This window comes from Eucyclogobius newberryi, unplaced genomic scaffold (genome assembly GCF_026437365.1).
Source record: "Eucyclogobius newberryi isolate DKJ021-1_F unplaced genomic scaffold, fEucNew1.0.hap1 SCAF_17, whole genome shotgun sequence".
Taxonomy (NCBI): Eukaryota; Metazoa; Chordata; class Actinopteri; order Gobiiformes; family Gobiidae; genus Eucyclogobius; species Eucyclogobius newberryi.
Genome location: NW_027315801.1, coordinates 17,984,861 through 18,007,963, shown reverse-complemented (window position 1 = coordinate 18,007,963; position 23,103 = coordinate 17,984,861). Strand labels below are relative to the sequence as shown.

General features: G+C 43.8%; 1 protein-coding gene across 1 annotated transcript; it reads left to right on the top strand.

Annotated features, from left to right (window-relative positions):
- Positions 1-20,298: 20,298 nt before the first annotated feature.
- LOC140363578 (uncharacterized) lies at positions 20,299-21,810 on the top strand. Its single transcript, XM_072450213.1, has 2 exons — positions 20,299-20,645; positions 20,916-21,810. The coding sequence occupies exons 1-2, from the start codon at positions 20,299-20,301 to the stop codon at positions 21,808-21,810; spliced, it is 1,242 nt and encodes a 413-aa protein (XP_072306314.1).
- Positions 21,811-23,103: the final 1,293 nt, after the last annotated feature.

Here is a 23,103-nt window from a genome sequence, read left to right as displayed (position 1 = left end):
ACCCGATCAAGTTCATATTTGGGGAGAATCATCTACACAAGCGGAGCATCAAAAGTTATCCATATTTTGATTTTAAGTACTAGGGTCTCTGTGCGGTAGAGCCACAAATATATGTCACAAATGGGAAAAACGCCAAATCCTTGAAATGTTCACATTTATGCTTCACACTTTAATGAACTCCTCTGTGGGCAAAAGCTCGATCAAGCTCATATTTGGTGAAAATCATCTACACAAGCGGGGCATCGACATTTGTGTTCATTTGCACTGGTTAAGCACAGCATTGTACATGTACAATGTGTCGCTGTCTTAGTTCTTAGACAATTGCGTTAGCGCCATCTCTGTAAAATGCAGAGAGCAGAGTCGGAAGGCCGGCGGCCCGCGAGGGCCGTTGGATGCCGCTTGCGGCTTTAATATTCTTTCTTTCTTTCTTCTTCTTCTTCTTCTCGGGACCAAACCCCCTATTTTTCACCCAGTGAACATTGACGAAAAGTCACAAAAATTAGCACACCTCTAAAAATCGTGCCTCTCTACATTCTGGCTATTTCCTTTTTCTAAAATTAAAAAAATTGGCGCGTCAGCGCCCCCAAATGTACCAAAAATGCATTGAGAGATGGGAAATGACCCAAAAAAAATCTGATCGTAGAATCATGAAATTTGGCGCAGAGGTAGATGCGGACAAGAGAAGTAAAAAATATTATTACGGCAACGCCGTCCGCCCAACCAAATGTCGGCCATATTGCTTCAAAAATGGCTAAACATGACTTCGGAGTTTTTCCAAACGTCGTACTTTTACGAACTCCTCCCAGGGCGTTGGCCCTAAAAAGCTGAAATTTGGTGAAAATGCTACTGAGGAGTGGGACATCAAAAGTTATCCAAATTACATTGATACCTGTCACGGTCTCTGTGCGGCGAAGCCGCAAACTGTAGCTAGAATTTCAGAAATCTCCCAAATTTAACATTTCTGCCGTTTGCGCAGATAAAGTCCGAATTGCGTCAAATTAGAATCAGTCGTTAAACTCTTTGCCCTAAACCTACTTGAAGTGAAATTAATTAATTTGGAGCCACAGCGCCCCCTACAGATTTTATATGGAGGTTAAATATTTAGTTTTGCGAAATTATATGAAATTTGACACACAACTCAATTTTGGCATCCCCATCAAAAAAGTCAATGAGACCCATGTCATAATTGTTATGGCTTTGCCGTAACGATGACCGAAACCTTCCATGTTATTCCAATGGGGAAATCGCCAGAACATGTTTACACTTTAGACTTTCACAAACTCCTCTTAGGGTGTCAGCCCTATTAACCTGAAATTTGGTGAGACTCATCTTCAGGGGTGAGCCATCAAAAGTTATCCACATTTTTATTCAAAGAGTCACGGTGTCTGTGCGGCAAAGCCGCACATTTTGCCAAGAATTCAAAATAAAATTGCTTTTTGATGGTAAAACAAAGGGGAGAAGATGCGCGTTAGCGCCCCCTCCTCTTGCGGCGTGGCGGCGGCGTAGCGAGGGCCGATCATTGCCGCTTGCGGCTATATTTAGGCCCGAGCCCCAGCAGGGCGGAGGGCCTATTGCTCCCGTAAAGCTGCCGAAGGCAGCGTTGCAACTGTCTGACCAAACATGCGGGCGCAGCCCGCATGTTTGGTACCCCGTCGCCCCTGGCAAGTACAGTGAACTAGCCCATGCCGAAGAAATGGATCATGCATACTTACTCCTGCTATGACAGAAATAGTCGACAATGAGTGAATGGGCTACGCCCATTCACTCATTGTTGACAACAGCAGCGCGAAGCGCTGCATTCCTCCAAAAACCCTCCTGGCACCGTCCTGAACGCGAGAGTCCATGCCGCAGGCATGGGCCATGCTTGTATCTGCTCAAATCAATGAAAATCTATGGGGAGTGGGCGGAGCATCCCGACGGAATAGGGAGTGACTAGCGCGTAAGCGCTCGTAATGATGATTCCACCCCATGGCGGCATCGGGAAGGCTTAGAGCTTTCAAACGATGTATAATTTGTTGTTATAGTGGAAACGGCTATATTGTTTTTGCTAAAAATATTATTATTTTTATTATTTTTCTTGTTCTTCTTCAGCGCTTTGAACTCTAATTTGACCCCCTGAACATGCTCAAAAACTCACCAAACTTTGCCCAAAATTCTGAATCGGCGAAAAATTTTGTTTTTTCTGGGCCTTTTTTTTTCGTTAAAAAATGGCGCGACAGCGCCACCGACAAAAGTCAAAATACATTGCGCCTATGGGAGACGCCCCGAGGTCAACTTTGGCGTAAAGCTACGAAATTCGGGACACGCATTCCTCTCGTGAGGACAAAAAAAAAATATTATTGTGGCCACGCCCCCAGACTTACCCTATGGCCGCCATCCTCCTTTGAAAATGAAAACACGCTGTGTTAGCCATTTTGTTCACGTCAAACTTTGATGAACTCCTCCTAGGGCGTTTTGCCCACCGACTTCAAAATCGGCGTACGTCCTCTGGACAAGTGGGGCATCTAAAGTTATCCAATTTTTTGAGATACCTTTTACGGTCTGTGTGCAGCGCAGCCGCAAAGTTGGACAACTTATTTTGGAATATTGCAGATCTAAAAATTGCTCCCATTTGATCAAAACGAGTCCGATCAGGACCAAATTTGAATCAGTTGTTAAACTTTCTAGTTTGGACCAGTTTAGGCTGACAAAATTGAAATGGGCGCGATAGCGCCCCCTACAGAGTGACCTTTAAATTAACATTGAAGGTCAAAAATTAGTTTTACCAAAATTGTCTAAACTTTACCCAAAATTCTATTTTGCCATCCCGATCACAAAAGCCAATCACAAAAATGCCTAAATTTTTACGGCGTAGTCCTAGCGATGACAGAAACCTCCCATGTTATCCCTATGGGGAAACCACAAAATCTCTCAAATTACCTCATTTTTATGTTTTACACTTTAACGAAGTCCTCCTAGTGCGTTTTGCCCACCAACCTCAAAATCGGTGTACGTCCTCTAGACAAGTGGTGCATCTAAAGTTATCCAAATTTTAAGGATAACTTTTACGGTCTCTGTGCGACGGAGCCGCAAACGTTTCCCAGAATTCTGACTATTTGGCCTTCAGAGTGGCCTATAAACAATAGAGTTTTTCCAAATGACATGACATTTTGCACTGAATTCTAATTTGCCATCCTGATCATACAAGTATGAGAGCCAAAGTCATATTTTGTACGGCGTAACCGTAGCGATGACAGAAACATCCCATGTTATCCTTATGGGAAAATCGCAAAATCGCTCAAATCACCACATTTTTACGCTTCACACTTTAACGAACTCCTCCAAGGGCGATTGTCTGATCAAACTCATATTTGGGGAAAATCATCTACACAAGCGGGGCATCAAAAGTTATCCATATTTTTGTTTTAAGTGCTACGGTCTCTGTGTGGCTGACCCGCAAATATATGCCACAAATGGGAAAACAGCGGAATCTCTAAAATGACCACATTTTTACGCTTCACACTTTAACAAACTCCTCCTAGGGCGATTGTCCGATCAAGTTCATATTTGGGGAAAATCATCTACACAAGCGAGGCATCAAAAGTTATCCATATTTTGATTCTAAGTGCTACGGTCTCTGTGTGGCTGACCCGCAAATATATGTCACAAATGGGTAAACAGCAAAACCTCTCAAATTACCACATTTTTATGTTTTACACTTTAACAAACTCCTCCTAGTGCGTTTTGCCCACCGACTTCTAAATTGATGTACGTCCTCTAGACATGTGGGGCATCTAAAGTTATCCAAATTTTAAGGATAACTTTTACGGTTTCTGTGCGACGGAGCCACAAACTTCACCCAGAATTTGGACTATTTGGCCTTCAGAGTGGCCTATAAACAATAAAGTTTTTCCAAATAACATGACATTTTGCACAAAATTCTAATTTGCCATCCTGATCATAAAAGTATGAGAGCCAAAGTCATATTTTGTACGGCGTAACCGAAGCGTTGACAGAAACATCCCATGTTATCCTTATGGGAAAATTGTAGAATCGCTCAAATCACCACATTTTTACGCTTCACACTTTAACAAACTCCTCCTAGGGCGATTGCCCGATCAAGTTCATATTTGGAGAATATCATCTACACAAGCGGGGCATCAAAACTTACCCATATTTTGATTCTAAGTGCTACGGTCTCTGTGTGGCGGACCCGCAAATATATGTCAGAAATGGGAAAACAGCGAAATCTCTAAAATTACCACATTTTTACGCTTCACACTTTAACGAACTTCTCCTAGGGCGATTGCCCGATCAAGCTCATATTTGGGGAAAATCATCTACACAAACGGGGCATCAAAAGTTAGTCATATTTTGATTTTAAGTGGTAGAGTCTCTTTGCCGTGGAGCTGCAAATATACTGTCACAAATGGGAAAAACGCCAAATCCTTGAAATGTTCACATTTACGCTTCACACTTTAACAAACTCCTCCGTGGGCAATAGCTCGATCAAGCTTTACTTTGGGAAATATCATCTACACAAGCGGGGCATCAAAATTTATCCATATTTTTATTCCAAGTGCTACGGTCTCTGTGCGGCGGCGCAGCAAATTTGACTGACACTTGTGTTGATTTGCACTGGATTGGCCATGTCCAATGTGTCGCCGTCTGTCAAGTTCTTTTTTAATTCAACACACAATAAGGGCGCCATCTTTATCAAGTCGAAAGCGCAGAGTCGGAAGGCCGGCGGCCCGCGAGGGCCGTTGGATGCCGCTTGCGGCTTTAATTAGGCCCGAGCCCCAGCAGGGCGGAGGGCCTATTGCTCCCGCAACGCTGCCGAAGGCAGCGTTGCAACTGTCTGACCAAACATGCGGGCGCAGCCCGCATGTTTGGTGCCCCGTCGCCCCTGGCAAGTACAGTGAACTAGCCCATGCCGAAGGCATGGATCATGCATACTTACTCCTGCTATGACAGAAATAGTCAACAATTTGTGAATGGGCGTAGCCCATTCACAAATTGTTGACAACAGCAGCGCGAAGCGCTGCATTCCTCCAAAAACCCTCCTGGCATCGTCCCGTACGCGAGAATCCATGCCGCAGGCATGGGCCATGCTTGTTTCTGCTCAAATCACTGGAAGTCTATGGGGAGTGGGCGGGGCATCCCGACGAAATAGGGAGTGACGAGCGCGTAAGCGCTCGTAATGATGATTCCACCCCATGGCGGCATGGGGAAGGCTTAGAGCTTTCAAACGATGTATAATTTGTTGTTATAGAAAAAACGGCTGTATTGTTTTTGCTAAAAATATTATTATTTTTATTAGGCCCGAGCGCCACAAGCTGGCGAGAGGCCTATTAATCTCGTAAGGCCGTGCGAAGCACGGCTGCGAAAGTGCGCACGTAGTGCGCACGAAATCGAGCGCGAAGCGCTCGCCCACTTCCAAACACTCACTAACGCACTCCTTCACTCATGCACGCCCCGTGCATACTAATTAGTAGTAGGAAAATGGAACATTACCGTTGTAAACGGGCGAAGCCCGTGCAAAAGTGCGCACTAAACGAGCACTTTACATTGAGATGACGACCGCGAAGCGGTCGTCATCCCCATATAAAGCACTCATTTGCGCTAAGTAGCTCACGAATACGTTCCCCATCTCTTGCATGTTCCGTGCATATAAGCATGTAATGCAAAAATTGAACATTATTACTGTATAGAGGGCCAAAAACACAAAGTGGGCGGAGCCCACTCAAAATTAACGAAAGTACCCGTCAGTGACCAGGGACCCACACCATGAGGTAGGAAAGCGCGAGCGCTTTCCGAAAATGTATAGTTTATGATATTTGAAAAATGGGAAACATTGTTTTCACATCGGAATATTATTCTTTCTTCTCGGGACCAACCCCCCTATTTTTCACCCAGTGAACATTGACGAAAAGTCACAAAAATTTGCACACCTCTAAAAATCGTGCCTCTCTACATTCTGGCTATTTCCCTTTTCTAAAATAAAAAAAATTGGCGCGTCAGCGCCCCCAAATGTACCAAAAATGCATTGAGAGATGGGAAATGACCCAAAAAAAATCTGATCGTAGAATCATGAAATTTGGCGCCGAGGTAGATGGTGACAAGAGAAGTAAAAAATATTATTACGGCAACGCCGTCCGCCCAACCAAATGTCGGCCATATTGCTTCAAAAATGGCTAAACATGACTTCGGAGTTTTTCCAAACGTCGTACTTTTACGAACTCCTCCCAGGGCGTTGGCCCTAAAAAGCTGAAATTTGGTGAAAATGCTACTGAGGAGTGGGACATCAAAAGTTATCCAAATTACATTGATACCTCTCACGGTCTCTGTGCGGCGAAGCCGCAAACTGTAGCTAGAATTTCAGAAATCTCCCATATTTAAAATTTCTGCCGTTTGCGCAGATAAAGTCCGAATTGCGTCAAATTAGAATCAGTTGTTAAACTCTTTGCCCTAAACCTAATTTAAGTGAAATAAATTCATTTGGCGCCACAGCGCCCCCTACAGATTTTATATGGAGGTTAAATGTTTAGTTTTGCGAAATTATATGAAATTTGACACACAACTCAATTTTAGCATCCCCATCAAAAAAGTCAATGAGACCCATGTCATAATTGTTATGGCGTTGCCGTAACGATGACCGAAACCTTTCATGTTATTCCAATGGGGAAATCGCCAGAACATGTTTACACTTTAGACTTTCACAAACTCCTCCCAGGGCGTCAGCCCTATTAACCTGAAATTTGGTGAGACTCATCTTCAGGGGTGGACCATCAAAAGTTATCCACATTTTCATTCAAAGAGTCACGGTGTCTGTGCGGCAAAGCCGCACATTTTGCCAAGAATTCAAAATAAAATTGCTTTTTGATGGTAAAACAAAGGGGAGAAGATGTGACAGCGTCACAGATTCAGCAGTAGGCGTAATAAAAGGACAATTGGGGCGCGTTAGCGCCCCCTCCTCTTGCGGCGTGGCGGCGGTGTGGCGGCGGCGTGGCGAGGGCCGATCATTGCCGCTTGCGGCTATATTTTTTATTATTAGGCCCGAGCCCCAGCAGGGGGAGGGCCTATTGCTCCCGCAACGCTGCCGAAGGCAGCGTTGCAACTGTCTGACCAAACATGCGGGCGCAGCCCGCATGTTTGGTACCCCGTCGCCCCTGGCAAGTACAGTGAACTAGCCCATGCCGAAGGCATGGATCATGCATACTTACTCCTGCTATGACAGAAATAGTCAACAATTAGTGAATGGGCGTAGCCCATTCACTAATTGTTGACAACAGCAGCGCGAAGCGCTGCATTCCTCCAAAAACCCTCCTGGCATCGTCCCGTACGCGAGAATCCATGCCGCAGGCATGGGCCATGCTTGTATCTGCTCAAATCAATGGAAGTCTATGGGGAGTGGGCGGGGCATCCTGACGGAATAGGGAGTGACGAGCGCGTAAGCGCTCGTAATGATGATTCCACCCCATGGCGGCATCGGGAAGGCTTAGAGCTTTCAAACGATGTATCATTTGTTGTTATAGTAAAAACGGCTATATTGTTTTTGCTAAAAATATTATTATTATTATTATTATTTTTCTTGTTCTTCTTCAGCGCTTTGATCTCTAATTTGACCCCCTGAACATGCTCAAAAACTCACCAAACTTTGCCCAAAATTCAGAATCGGCGAAAAATTTTATTTTTTCTGGGCCATTTTTTTTTTCGTTAAAAAATGGCGCGACAGCGCCACCGACAAAAGTCAAAATACATTGCGCCTATGGGAGACGCCCCGAGGTCAACTTTGGCGTAAAGCTACGAAATTCGGGACACGCATTCCTCTCGTGAGGATAAACAAAAAAAATCATTGTGGCCACGCCCCCAAACTTACCCTATGGCCGCCATCTTCCTTTGAAAATGAAAACAAGCCGAGTTAGCCATTTTGTTTACGTCAAACTTTGACGAACTCCTCCTAGGGCGTTTTGCCCACCGACTTCAAAATCGGCGTACGTCCTCTGGACAAGTGGGGCATCTAAAGTTATTCAATTTTTTGAGATACCTTTTACGGTCTGTGTGCGGCGCAGCCGCAAAGTTGGACAACTTATTTTGGAATATTGCAGGTCTAAAAATTGCTCCCATTTGATCAAAACCAGTCCGATTAGGACCAAATTTGAATCAGTTGTTAAACTTTCTAGTTTGGACCAGTTTAGGCTGACAAAATTGAAATGGCAGTGATAGCGCCCCCTACAGAGTGACCTTTAAATTAACATTGAAGGTCAAAAATTAGTTTTACCAAAATTGTCTAAACTTTACCCAAAATTCTATTTTGCCGTCCCGATCACAAAAGCCAATCACAAAAATGCCTAAATTTTTACGCCGTAGTCGTAGCGATGACAGAAACCTCCCATGTTATCCCTATGGGAAAACCACAAAATCTCTCAAATTACCACATTTTTATGTTTTACACTTTAACGAAGTCCTCCTAGTGCGTTTTGCCCACCAACCTCAAAATCGGTGTACGTCCTCTAGACAAGTGGTGTATCTAAAGTTATCCAAATTTTAAGGATAACTTTTACGGTCTTTGTGCGACGGAGCCGCAAACGTTTCCCAGAATTCTGACTATTTTGCCTTCAGAGTGGCCTATAAACAATAGAGTTTTTCCAAATGACATGATATTTTGAACGAAATTCTAATTTGCCATCCTGATCATACAAGTATGAGAGCCAAAGTCATATTTTGTACGGCGTAACCGTAGCGTTGACAGAAACATCCCATGTTATCCTTATGGGAAAATCGTAGAATCGCTCAAATCACCACATTTTTACGCTTCACACTTTAACAAACTCCTCCTAGGGCGATTGTCCGATCAAGTTCATATTTGGAGAATATCATCTACACAAGCGGGGCATCAAAACTTACCCATATTTTGATTCTAAGTGCTACGGTCTCTGTGTGGCGGACCCGCAAATATATGTCAGAAATGGGAAAACAGCGAAATCTCTAAAATCACCACATTTTTACGCTTCACACTTTAACGAACTCCTCCTAGGCCGATTGCCCGATCAAGCTCATATTTGGGGAAAATCATCTACACAAACGGGGCATCAAAAGTTATCCATATTTTGATTTTAAGTGGTACGGTCTCTGTGCCGTGGAGCTGCAAATATACTGTCACAAATGGGAAAAACGCCAAATCCTTGAAATGTTCACATTTACGCTTCACACTTTAACAAACTCCTCCGTGGGCAATAGCTCGATCAAGCTTTACTTTGGGAAAAATCATCTACACAAGCGGGGCATCAAAAGGTATCCATATTTTTATTCCAAGTGCTACGGTCTCTGTGCGGCGGCGCAGCAAATTTGACTGACACTTGTGTTCATTTGCACTGGATTGGCCATGTCCAATGTGTCGCCGTCTGTCAAGTTCTTTTTTTATTCAAGACACAATAAGGGCGCCATCTTTATCAAGTCAAAAGCGCAGAGTCGGAAGGCCGGCGGCCCGCGAGGGCCGTTGGATGCCGCTTGCGGCTTTAATTTTTCTTGTTCTTCTTCAGCGCTTTGATCTCTAATTTGACCCCCTGAACATGCTCAAAAACTCACCAAACTTTGCCCAAAATTCAGAATCTGCGAAAAATTTTGTTTTTTCTGGGCCATTTTTTTTTGCGTTAAAAAATGGCGCGACAGCGCCACCGACAAAAGTCAAAATACATTGCGCCTATGGAAGACGCCCCGAGGTCAACTTTGTCGTAGAGCTACGAAATTCGGGACACGCATTCCTCTTGTGAGGACAAAAAAAAAATATTATTGTGGCCACGCCCCCAGACTTACCCTATGGCCACCATCTTCCTTTGAAAATGAAAACACGCTGTGTTAGCCATTTTGTTCACGTCAAACTTTGACGAACTCCTCCTAGGGCGTTTTGCCCACCGACTTCAAAATCGGCGTACGTCCTCTGGACAAGTGGGGCATCTAAAGTTATTCAATTTTTTGAGATACCTTTTACGGTCTGTGTGCGGCGCAGCCGCAAAGTTGGACAACTTATTTTGGAATATTGCAGGTCTAAAAATTGCTCCCATTTGATCAAAACCAGTCCGATTAGGACCAAATTTGAATCATTTGTTAAACTTTAGTTTGGACCAGTTTTGGCTGACAAAATTGAAATGGCAGTGATAGCGCCCCCTACAGAGTGACCTTTAAATTAACATTGAAGGTCAAAAATTAGTTTTACCAAAATTGTCTAAACTTTACCCAAAATTCTATTTTGCCGTCCCGATCACAAAAGCCAATCACAAAAATGCCTAAATTTTTACGCCGTAGTCGTAGCGATGACAGAAACCTCCCATGTTATCCCTATGGGAAAACCACAAAATCTCTCAAATTACCACATTTTTATGTTTTACACTTTAACGAAGTCCTCCTAGTGCGTTTTGCCCACCAACCTCAAAATCGGTGTACGTCCTCTAGACAAGTGGTGTATCTAAAGTTATCCAAATTTTAAGGATAACTTTTACGGTCTCTGTGCGACGGAGCCGCAAACGTTTCCCAGAATTCTGACTATTTGGCCTTCAGAGTGGCCTATAAACAATAGAGTTTTTCCAAATGACATGATATTTTGAACAAAATTCTAATTTGCCATCCTGATCATAAAAGTATGAGAGCCAAAGTCATATTTTGTACGGCGTAACCGTAGCGTTGACAGAAACATCCCATGTTATCCTTATGGGAAAATCGTAGAATCGCTCAAATCACCACATTTTTACGCTTCACACTTTAACAAACTCCTCCTAGGGCGATTGTCCGATCAAGTTCATATTTGGAGAATATCATCTACACAAGCGGGGCATCAAAACTTACCCATATTTTGATTCTAAGTGCTACGGTCTCTGTGTGGCGGACCCGCAAATATATGTCAGAAATGGGAAAACAGCGAAATCTCTAAAATGACCACATTTTTACGCTTCACACTTTAACAAACTCCTCCTAGGGCGATTGTCCGATCAAACTCATATTTGGGGAAAATCATCTACACAAACGGGGCATCAAAAGTTATCCATATTTTGATTTTAAGTGCTACGGTCTCTGTGCCGTGGAGCTGCAAATATGTGACTCGCCACCGCAATTGTCGGACCAAGTCGGCCTCGGTGAAACTGAGAAAAACAGCATTTTACTTTTTTTTCCCCAAATTTGTGATTTTCATTTTTTTGCAGAATGTGCTAGTTGAAGTTATGAATAAGCCCCTGTGTGCTTCAGATAACACTATTGGTTGTCTTAAACGTATACATTAAGCTGTTAAAAATGTGGAGTTTTCGGGTCTTTCCCTGCTCTCCTGGGGGGCGTCACCTTTTTCTAGCCAACGTGTTGTTTACATTTTCCACCAATCAGCTGTGATCCGCATGGCTACAGCTGCGTGCTCTGCTTGTGCCCTGTGTGCTTCTCTCATTACTCCAGACCGTCTGCAGAGCACAGTCTTCAGAGCTTACATTTCCTGGACTACATTGCAACGGAACTGTTTACTCAGGTACACTTTTACTTTACTACTAAATTATTGCTTTAACGCTGTGTTTTAAGGCGGTCTCGTGATCACTTTAGAATCTTACTTGTCTGCTCCGGTGGAGCTAATGCTAAGCTAACATGTTGCTTCAGTGCACTCTGCAATACAGGCTTAATGTGACTACTTGCTGTTATCACCATGTTATCGGGTTATTTTTTGGCGTGGGTTGGCCCGTGGGTTGTGTGGGTCGTGCTTTGTGTCTATTATATGGTGCTAAACCGGCTGTTACCCCCACAGCCCGGAGCTAAACGCAGCTATTCGGAGCTAAGTTGTAAGCTAAACTTTGCAATGTTTTCGGGTTATTTTTCGGCGTTTTGTCTGTACAAATTATATACTTATGTAGTATTTCTTGACCCGTGGGTCGTGCTTTGTGTCTGTTTTATGGTGCTAAACCTGCTGTTAGGCCCGGAGCTAAACGCAGCTATTCGGAGCTAAGTTATAAGCTAAACTTTGCTATGTTATCGGGTTATTTTTCGGCGTGGGTTGGCCCGTGGGTTGTGTGGGTCGTGCTTTGTGTGTGTTCTATGGTGCTAAACCGGCTGTTAGCGCCAATGCCTGGAGCTAAACGCAGCTATTCGGAGCTAAGTTGTAAGCTAAACTTTGCTATGTTATGGGTTATTTTTCGGCGAGGGAAGAGAAAAAAACTACAACTCCCGATACCACTTCTGGTCACGTGGCTTACGCACTGTGTCACTCGAACCAATCACGCGCTTGCCTGGCCATTATCAGCTTCCTGTGTGTCTCTCTGCACGGTGTTGGGAGAGACAACAGGATGGCTGAACCAGGTAAGCTTTGCGACTGAAACACCCGCTTTTAATCACTTTAATGTGCGCCGGTTTTAAACTCGAGTGTATGTTTATGTTTTGGTGTGCTGTTCTGCAAGTGTTTTGCTTTTACGAGCAGTGTTATCTCAAGTGAGCTAGCTAGCATCGCTAGCCGATGGCAGATGTCCCAATATCTCCGCGTTTTGCATCTTAAATACACCGTTAACGTCACAATGTGAACTGTTATCTGTGAAGCGTGTTATTCCCATATTACTGTTAACCCTAATCCTTTTATCCCCCTTTTCAGAATTGGCAAAGACACCCTGACTGACATGACCTGTCTCTACGTGAAGTCTGCTAAGGAGCGTGGTAAGTGTAAAACATTATTTTGGTGATTTTCGTGTTTTAATGATTAGAGTATAATTAACCATAAGCAACATCTGTTTTTCAGGTGAGCCTGCAGTTTGTACATCAAGCTTCAGATCACTGTGGAAACAGCTTCTCCCACACATCAGAAGCTGCAGGCCACGCACAGATCTCTACAACAGAATCTAATGTGCGGTCTTTCGGACCCTCACCGCCAGCAAGCAAAGACATCAGGATGCATTACAGCTTCGACTTTGCACAGCAGGTACTAATGATAGTGCAAATGCAGAATAGCAATTATAGAGACATATACGTCTTAATCAAATGTCATATGTATTAATCTAATCTCCTTTTCTCTCTCTGTCTACTACCCTCTGCAGACGGGGCCAAGCTTCACTACACAATGGACATCCACTTCCTCATTGCTGGCCACACCAAATTCTCCCCTGATTGCGGCTTTGGACTTATCAAGCGAGCATACATGAAGACCAGGGTTGACACTTTGGAAGACATCGCTGAGGTTAGTTTATATTATTTGACTACTGTAATGTGTAAACATTAGCCTGGCAAAACTTCAGTGCTGCTCTCTGCTTAAGATATGTTTCTTCTGTTCTCATTTTTTTATAGTGTCGCCCTTGTCATCAGGTAGTGGAAAACAGCTCTCCTGAGTCTCACCTCAATATCCCACTTCTTCAGACGGCTTCCAAAGATCAAGAGTTATCAGCACTTCAGGTATTTATATTGAAACTCTCACATTGTGTTAAAAAAATAAATAGTTAATGAGTGTTTTATGTGAAATAGTTAGCCATTTCTTAAATGTCCTGTTATTTGTTTACAGCTTTGAAGAGCCGAGAGTCACAGCACAGAAGAGTGCACAGACGAAGAAGAGGATGAGGATGTGATCTCTGATGTAATTGGACTCTGGTGGTGTACATATCATATCTATTATCTCATATCTCATATATTCAAAGCCATGGACCCGTTGCAGTTCGTATACCTGGCCCTGGCATCTGTTTATAAGAGTTCTTCTATTAAGAGTGTTTTTTAAACTTCCTATAAGTTACTGTCCTTTCCCCCTGTATCTACTGCGTTGTAACATTAAAGGCTATTTTATCTTATCTTATCTTTTTGTTGTTTGTGTTGAATCATTACTGAATCACCTGTGAATTATGTTTATCGACAAATGCAATGAACCCTATTCTCATTCTGATTCTTTGATTCTATTCAGGGCCTTTTGTAATCCAAGTATTTCCATTTTAATATAGTAACTTCTAATTCTGATTCTGATTCAAGTCCAGTCACCATCAATAACAACACTCCTCTTGAGTCTTGAGTGACAGCTGTAGGGGGAGGTGGTGTCAGTGTGACAGGGGGGAGGACTTATCTCAATGAGATGCAAATGAGCCCCCCTGTGACTCTGGGCTCACTCCGGTGAGAAACTTTGGAAGCCGTTTTCTCAGTGAATGGGTTTGAGAGTTGTTTACATTCAAATGACCACAACTTACTCAAATATTATCAGATCTACATGAGTGAGACATCATTGGAAAGCTTTGAATTCACACTTTCAGAATCTGTGAATAACTCAAAATGTCTCCGGGTAGACATGTAACTGGGTTTCATACGGCCGGTCACATATACTGTCACAAATGGGAAAACCGCCAAATCCTTGAAATGTTCACATTTACGCTTCGCACTTTAACAAACTCCTCCGTGGGCAATAGCTCGATCAAGCTTTACTTTGGGAAAAATCATCTACACAAGCGCGGAATCAAAAGTTATCCATATTTTTATTCCAAGTGCTACGGTCTCTGTGCGGCGGCGCAGCAAATTTGACTGACACTTGTGTTGATTTGCACTGGATTGGCCATGTCCAATGTGTCGCCGTCTGTCAAGTTCTTTTTTTATTCAACACACAATAAGGGCGCCATCTTTATCAAGTCGAAAGCGCAGAGTCGGAAGGCCGGCGGCCCGCGAGGGCCGTTGGATGCCGCTTGCGGCTTTAATTTTTCTTGTTCTTCATCGCTTTGAACTCTAATTTGACCCCCTGAACATGCTCAAAAACTCACCAAACTTTACCCAAAATTCAGAATCGGCGAAAAATTTTGTTTTTTCTGGGCCATTTTTTTTTCCGTAAAAAAATGGCGCGACAGCGCCACCGACAAAAGTCAAAATACATTGCGCCTATGGGAGACGCCCCGAGGTCAACTTTGTCGTAGAGCTACGAAATTCGGAACACACATTCCTCTCGTGAGGACAAAACAAAAATATTATTGTGGCCACGCCCCCAGATTTACCCTATGGCCGCCATCTTCCATTGAAAATGAAAACACGCTGTGTTAGCCATTTTGTTCACGTCAAACTTTGACGAACTCCTCCTAGGGCGTTTTGCCCACCGACTTCAAAATCGGCGTACGTCCTCTGGACAAGTGGGGCATCTAAAGTTATCCAATTTTTTGAGATACCTTTTACGGTCTGTGTGAGGCGCAGCCGCAAAGTTGGACAACTTATTTTGGAATATTGCAGATCTAAAAATTGCTCCCATTTGATCAAAACAAGTCCGATTAGGACCAAATTTGAATCAGTTGTTAAACTTTCTAGTTTGGACCAGTTTAGGCTGACAAAATTGAAATGGCCGCGATAGCGCCCCCTACAGAGTGACCTTTAAATTAACATTGAAGGTCAAAAATTAGTTTTACCAAAATTGTCTAAACTTTACCCAAAATTCTATTTTGCCGTCCCGATCACAAAAGCCAATCAGACAAATGCCTTAATTTTTACGGCGTAGTCGTAGCGATGACAGAAACATCCCATGTTATCCCTATGGGAAAACCACAAAATCTCTCAAATTACCACATTTTTATGTTTCACACTTTAACGAACTCCTCCTAGTGCGTTTTGCCCACCAACCTCAAAATCGGTGTACGTCCTCTAGACAAGTGGGGCATCTAAAGTTATCCAAATTTTAAGGATAACTTTTATGGTCTCTGTGCGACGGAGCCGCAAACGTTTCCCAGAATTCTGACTATTTGGCCTTTAGAGTAGCCTATAAACAATAGAGTTTTTCCAAATGACATGACATTTTGCACAAAATTCTCAATTGCCATCCCCAAAATAAAAGTATGAGAGCCAAAGTCATATTTTGTACAGCGTAGCCGTAGCGATGACAGAAACATCCCATGTTATCCCTATGGGGAAACCGCAAAATCTCTAAAATGACCACATTTTTACACTTCACACTTTAAGAAACTCCTCCTAGGGCGAAAGCCCGATCAAGTTGATATTTGGGGAGAATCATCTACACAAGCGGGGCATCAAAAGTTATCCATATTTTGATTTTAAGTACTAGGGTCTCTGTGCGGTAGAGCCGCAAATATATGTCACAAATGGGAAAAACGCCAAATCCTTGAAATGTTCACATTTACGCTTCACACTTTAATGAACTCCTCTGTGGGCAATAGCTCGATCAAGCTCATATTTTGGGAAAATAATCTACACAAGCGGAGCATCAAAAGTTATCCATATTTTTATTCCAAGTGTCACAGTCTCTGTGCGCTGGAGCTGCACATTTGACCGACATTTGTGTTCATTTGCACTGGTTAAGCACAGCATTGTACATGTACAATGTGTCGCTGTCTTAGTTCTTAGACAATTGCGTTAGCGCCATCTCTGTAAAATGCAGAGAGCAGAGTCGGAAGGCCGGCGGCCCGCGAGGGCCGTTGGATGCCGCTTGCGGCTTTAATTTTTCTTGTTCTTCATCGTTTTGAACTCTAATTTGACCCCCTGAACATGCTCAAAAACTCACCAAACTTTGCCCAAAATTCAGAATCGGCGAAAAATTTAATTTTTTCTGGGCCATTTTTTTTTTCGTTAAAAAATGGCGCGACAGCGCCACCGACAAAAGTCAAAATACATTGCGCCTATGGGAGACGCCCCGAGGTCAACTTTGACGTAAAGCTACGAAATTCGGGACACGCATTCCTCTCGTGAGGACAAACAAAAAAAATCATTGTGGCCACGCCCCCAGACTTACCCTATGGCCGCCATCTTCCTTTGAAAATGAAAACACGCTGTGTTAGCCATTTTGTTCACGTCAAACTTTGACGAACTCCTCCTAGGGCGTTTTGCCCACCAACTTCAAAATCGGCGTACGTTCTCTGGACAAGTGGGGCATCTAAAGTTATCCAATTTTTTGAGATACCTTTTACGGTCTGTGTGCGGCGCAGCCGCAAAGTTGGACAACTTATTTTGGAATATTGCAGATCTAAAAATTGCTCCCATTTGATCAAAACCAGTCCGATTAGGACCAAATTTGAATCAGTTGTTAAACGTTCTAGTTTGGACCAGTTTAGGCTGACAAAATTGAAATGGGCACGATAGCGCCCCCTACAGAGTGACCTTTAAATTAACATTGAAGGTCAAAAATTAGTTTTACCAAAATTTTCTAAACTTTACCCAAAATTCTATTTTGGCGTCCCGATCAAAAAAGCCTATCAGACAAATGCCTTAATTTTTACGGCGTAGTCGTAGCGATGACATAAATCTCCCATGTTATCCCTATGGGAAAACCGCTAAATCTCTCGAATATCCACATTTTTCTGTTTCAAACTTTGACGAACTCCTCCTAGTGCGTTTTGCCCACCAACCTCAAAATCGGTGTACGTCCTCTAGACAAGTGGGGCATCTAAAGTTATCCAAATTTTAAGGATAGCTTTTAAGGTCTCTGTGCGACGGAGCCTCAAACGTTTCCCAGAATTCTGACTATTTGGCCTTCAGAGTGGCCTATAAACAATAGAGTTTTTCCAAATGACATGATATTTTGCACAAAATTCTAATTTGCCATCCTGATCATAAAAGTATGAGAGACAAAGTCATATTTTGTACAGCGTAACCGTAGCCATGACAGAAATATCCCATGTTATCCTTATGGGAAAATCGCGAAATCCCTCAAATCACCACATTTTTACGCTTCACACTTTAACAAACTCCTCCTAGGGCGATTGTCCGATCAAACTCATATTTAGGGAAAATCATCTATACAAGCGGGGCATCAAAAGCTATCCATATTTTTATTCTAAGTGCTACGGTCTCTGTGTGGCGGACCCGCAAATATATGTCAGAAATGGGAAAACAGCGAAATCTCTAAAATGACCACATTTTTACGCTTCACACTTAAACAAACTCCTCCTAGTGCGATTGCCCGATCAAGCTCATATTTGGGGGAAATTATCTACACAAGGGAAGCATCAAAAGTTAGTCATATTTGGATTCTAAGTGCTACGGTCTCTGTGCCGTGGAGCTGCAAATATACTGTCACAAATGGGAAAAACGCTAAATCTATGAAATGTTCAAATTTATGCTTCACACTTTAACAAACTCCTCCGTGGGCAATAGCTCGATCAAGCTTTACTTTGGGAAATATCATCTACACAAGCGGGGCATCAAAAGTTATCCATATTTATATTCTAAGTGCTACGGTCTCTGTGCAGCGGAGAAGCAAATTTGACTGACACTTGTGTTGATTTGCACTGGATTGGCCATGTCCAATGTGTCTCCGTCTGTCAAGTTCTTTTTTTAATTCAACACAATAAGGGCGCCATCTTTATCAAGTCGAAAGCGCATAGTCGGAAGGCCGGCGGCCCGCGAGGGCCGTTGGATGCCGCTTGCGGCTTTAATTTCTTCTTCTTCTTCTCGGGACCAACCCCCCTATTTTTCACCCAGTGAACATTGACGAAAAGTCACAAAAATTTGCACACCTCTAAAAATCGTGCCTCTCTACATTCTGGCTATTTCCCTTTTCTAAAATAAAAAAAATTGGCGCGTCAGCGCCCCCAAATGTACCAAAAATGCATTGAGAGATAGGAAATGACCCCAAAAAAATCTGATCGTAGAATCATGAAATTTGGCGCAGAGGTAGATGGTGACAAGAGAAGTAAAAAATATTATTACGGCAACGCCGTCCGCCCAACCAAATGTCGGCCATATTGCTTCAAGCATGACTCGGGAGTTTTTCCAAACGTCGTACTTTTATGAACTCCTCCCAGGGCGTTGGCCCTAAAAAGCTGAAATTTGGTGAAAATGCTACTGAGGAGTGGGACATCAAAAGTTATTCAAATTACATTGATACCTGTCACGGTCTCTGAGCGGCGAAGCCGCAAACTGTAGCTAGAATTTCAGAAATGTCCCAAATTTAACATTTCTGCCGTTTGCACAGATAAAGTCCGAATTGCGTCAAATTAGAATCAGTTGTTAAACTCTTTGCCCTAAACCTACTTGAAGTGAAATAAATTAATTTGGCGCCACAGCGCCCCCTACAGATTTTGTATGGATGTTAAATGTTTAGTTTTGCGAAATTATATGAAATTTGACACACAACTCAATTTTAGCATCCCCATCAAAAAATTCAATGAGACCCATGTCATAATTGTTACGGCTTTGCCGTAGCGATGACCAAAACCTCCCATGTTATTCCAATGGGGAAATCGTCAGAACATGTTTACACTTTAGACTTTCATGAACTCCTCTTAGGGCGTTAGCCTTATTAACCTGAAATTTGGTGAGACTCATCTTCAGGGGTGGACCATCAAAAGTTATCCACATTTTTATTCAAAGAGTCAAATCAAATCAATTTATTTTTGTAAGGCCCAAAATCACAACAACAGTTGCCTCTGAGGGCCACAGGGAGAAATGAATCAACAATGTCTGTGGTGGCGATGAAGTCAGACAATGTCTGTGGAGTCACGGTGTCTGTGCGGCAAAGCCGCACATTTTGCCAAGAATTCTAAATAAAATTGCTTTTTGATGGTAAAACAAAGGGGAGATGTGACAACGTCACAGATTCAGCAGTGGGCGTAATAAAAGGACAATTGGGGCGCGTTAGCGCCCCCTCTTTTTGCGGCGTGGCGGCGGCGTGGCGAGGGCCGATCATTGCCGCTTGCGGCTATATTTCTTATTTTTGTTCTTGCATGGTCATTTTGCCACAACTCGGGCATTTTTGACCCTGAATATTGTTGAAAGTCACACATGGGGATATAGACGCGATCGGCTCAACCCGAACTCGAATAAAATGGAGGTTGTGAGAACGCCCGTCGCAACAGTGCCGACTAGTTCAAAAAAGAAAAAACATGAAACTCTTAATCTTTGGCCTAGGCACATGAGACTTGGGACAGTGATGGAGCTACCTTTGACCTCTGACCTTTGACGAGTAAAACACACCTGGCAGCATTGCTCTATGATAAACAGGAAGTCAGCCATGTTGAATCAAAGTGGCGCCTCCATGTTCGACTTTTTTTTCAAAATCGTACTTGTCCTAGGTTTTTTGTCCGATCGAGCTCAAAACAACACTTTTTGCATCTAAAGACATTGAAATTTGATAAATATTCAAAAAAATGTTACTTTATGGTCGCTGCGTAACACGCCCTTAAAAAAGGCTTAATTTCCTGTTTTTTCAAGGACAAGTCACGCCTAATGGAATTGATCTACGGAGCTCATATTTCACTCACTAATGGCCCGTTCAGACCGCAAACGCCTATTCGCGCGTATTGGCGAAGTTGGACGCAAGTACGCATTAAGAAAAACGCAAATACGCCGCGTACTCGACGCAGCGGAGCAGAGACGAAATCTAATAAGCAGACGCGCGTTTGCCGCGTGCGCATGCGCAGTGGTGTTGTGTTTGGCGGCTTCTCTCTGTTTGTGAAAATGGTGGATATAGAGACAGAAGTGTTCACGTATTTGATTCTGAAAACCCTCATTCGGAGGCGCCGGGCTCGGCGGCGACATGCGTGGGTTCACCAAATACTACAGAGGCGAACGGAGTTTGGTGAATTCCACCATTTGCTGCAGGAGCTGCGGCTCGACGACCAGCGCTTTCAGTGCTACTTTCGTCTGTCCCGTCCCCAGTTCGACGACCTGTTGTCCCGCATTGGTGCGCGGATAACCCACCAGGACACCAACTACAGGCGCTCGATTCCAGCTGCTGAGCGCCTGTCCATCTGTCTTCGGTCAATAATTATTCATGTAATAACAGAATGTATTCATACATAGCTAATAAAAGTAACCAGGGTAAATAGTGGATGATGTTTGAACTATATTTAAACAGAGCTCGACGCTCATACAACAGCAAGTGTATTTTTATTTAAATGTCTTTATATTGCCTGTTCTAGTGCACCATTTTAGAATTGAATGGGGTATATTTGATAAAAGTACAAGTAAACTATATTCAGGCTATGTATAATTTGTTTTATTTATTTGTTTTTTTGTTTTTTATTCAGTTTTTTTGCCACTGGAGACTCCTACAGGACAATTGCCAGCAGCTTCAGGGTTGGTGTGTCCACAGTCTCCTCCATCGTCCCTGAAGTTGCAGCTGTCATCTGGGACTGTCTCGTGGCAGACTTTATGGCTGTGCCCACAGCAGAGGACTGGAGGTCCATTGCAGCAGAGTTCCAGGAGCGGTGGAACTACCCTCTCTGCTGTGGAGCTTTTGACGGGAAACATGTCCGGCTGAAGGCCCCTCCCAACTCAGGATCCCGCTTTTTAAATTATAAGGGGGATCATTCCGTTGTCCTCCTGGCCGTGGTCGATGCCCGGTATCGTTTCTGGGTAATCGACGTGGGGGGATACGGGAGGACGAGTGACGGGGGGATCTTGTCCAACTCAGCCTTTGGTCAGGTCCTGCGTGAAGGCACTCTCCAGCTGCCCCCTGACCAGAACCTGCCCGGGGCTGAAGGCAGAGGCCCACAGCCGCATGTCTTTGTGGCGGATGAAGCCTTCCCGCTGCAAAGACACCTGATGCGACCCTTCCCTGGAAGTGGGCGCCTCCCCATAGAAAACCGGGTCTTCAATTACCGCCTCTCTCGGGCACGGCTGGTGGTTGAAGACGCCTTCGGGATCTGGACCTCACAGTGGAGGATGTTCCTGCGGCGCCTGGAAGTCCACCCTGAAATTGTGGAGAAGTGCGTGAAGGCGACATGTCTCCTCCACAATTTCATGCGGGCCACAGCACCGGAGCATGTGCCTGGAGCGTGGGGAGCTGGAGCACAGGAGGAGCCACTTCCAGGTGTGGGGCGGATCGGGGCAAATAACGCATCCAGAGAGGCCTTGAGGGTGAGGGAGGCGTTCAAGGCCCATTTCTCTGAAGGAGCAGTGCCATGGCAGCCCAGAGAGTAGTCATGTCCTCCACAGGACTGACCCACAACGGCTCTTTTAAGAGCCACGCACTAAACAAAGAGCTTAATTTGAGTCTGTTTATGTACATTTATCCACAGCCTGTTGTATATGGTGTTTTTATCAAGTGTTTTTCATATTTATAGGCAACGTCTGCAAAGACCACATGATCTGTCAAGTTTGAGCCCAAATGCCAGGCTGTTTACATAGAATGAGATAAAGTTAAATCAAAAAAGCAGTGATTAGCTCAGCTTTTTGTTTATTAGTTTTAATTTTGGATAATTCATTAAGTACAGCTTTAAATTAATAAAATTTAACTACCCAGGATTATATATAAGAAAGTGCAGAGGTATACAGGAGACACGTTTTATAACAAACACATTTATTTTTACAAAAATAGAACTATTATTTACAATAACAACAAAAAAAGAACACAATTACAAAGAACTATTTACAAAAATTAGAAGGGAGGAGTTGTATGACGTGGGAACGGTGGAATAAAGGAACAGGCAAAAGAAGGAACATAGCCTGGAGGAGAGCTTGAGGGACACGTAGAAGAAATCATGGTCTCGTTCCTCTCCTGAAGAAGGTTCCAGCTCATGTCGTATCGACATTCTCCAATGGTTCCAAATTTAAATCAAAACTACTGTTGGAATATACCCACTGATAAATTCCAAATTTTATTTCTTCCCTTCTTCGAGTAGGAACCGTCTTCAGGAGAGGAAGGAGACCAAGAAGGAATTGCTCATCGCCACAAGGGACACGAGGAGGAGGAGGAGGAGGAGGAGGAGGAGGAGGAGGAGGAGGAGGAGGAGGAGGAGGAGGAGGAGCAGCAGCAGCAGCAGCAGCAGCAGCAGCATGGCGAGCCATAAGCCCCTCCAGCAGATACTCCTCATAGCTGCGCTCCTGATCCCTGGGCCTCTTCCTCCTCCTCGCTGGGCATAAACAAAAAGAATACACATAGCAATTTAGATGACACGGGCTAAAAAAAAAAAAGGAAATTGTTATTTTTTAAAACCAAAGGATTTCACACACCTGTGGGTGCAGCAGAAGGGCCAGCAGCTGAAGGGCCAGCAGCTGAAGGCCCAGCAGCAGAAGGGCCAGCAGCAGAAGGCCCAGCAGCAGAAGGCCCAGCAGCAGAAGGCCCAGCAGCAGAAGGCCCAGCAGCAGAAGGCCCAGCAGCAGAAGGCCCAGCAGCAGAAGGCCCAGCAGCAGAAGGGGCAGCAGCAGAAGGGGCAGCAGCAGAATGGCCAGCAGCTGAAGGCCCAGCAGCAGAAGGGGCAGCAGCAGAAGGGG

Coding starts and splice junctions, on each gene's coding strand:
- LOC140363578 (XM_072450213.1), top strand. CDS start 20,299: ATGCGCAGTGGTGTTGTGTTTGGCGGCTTCTCTCTGTTTGTGAAAATG. Junction 20,646..20,915: donor CGCCTGTCCATCTGTCTTCG/GTCAATAATTAT, acceptor TTTTTTATTCAG/TTTTTTTGCCACTGGAGACT.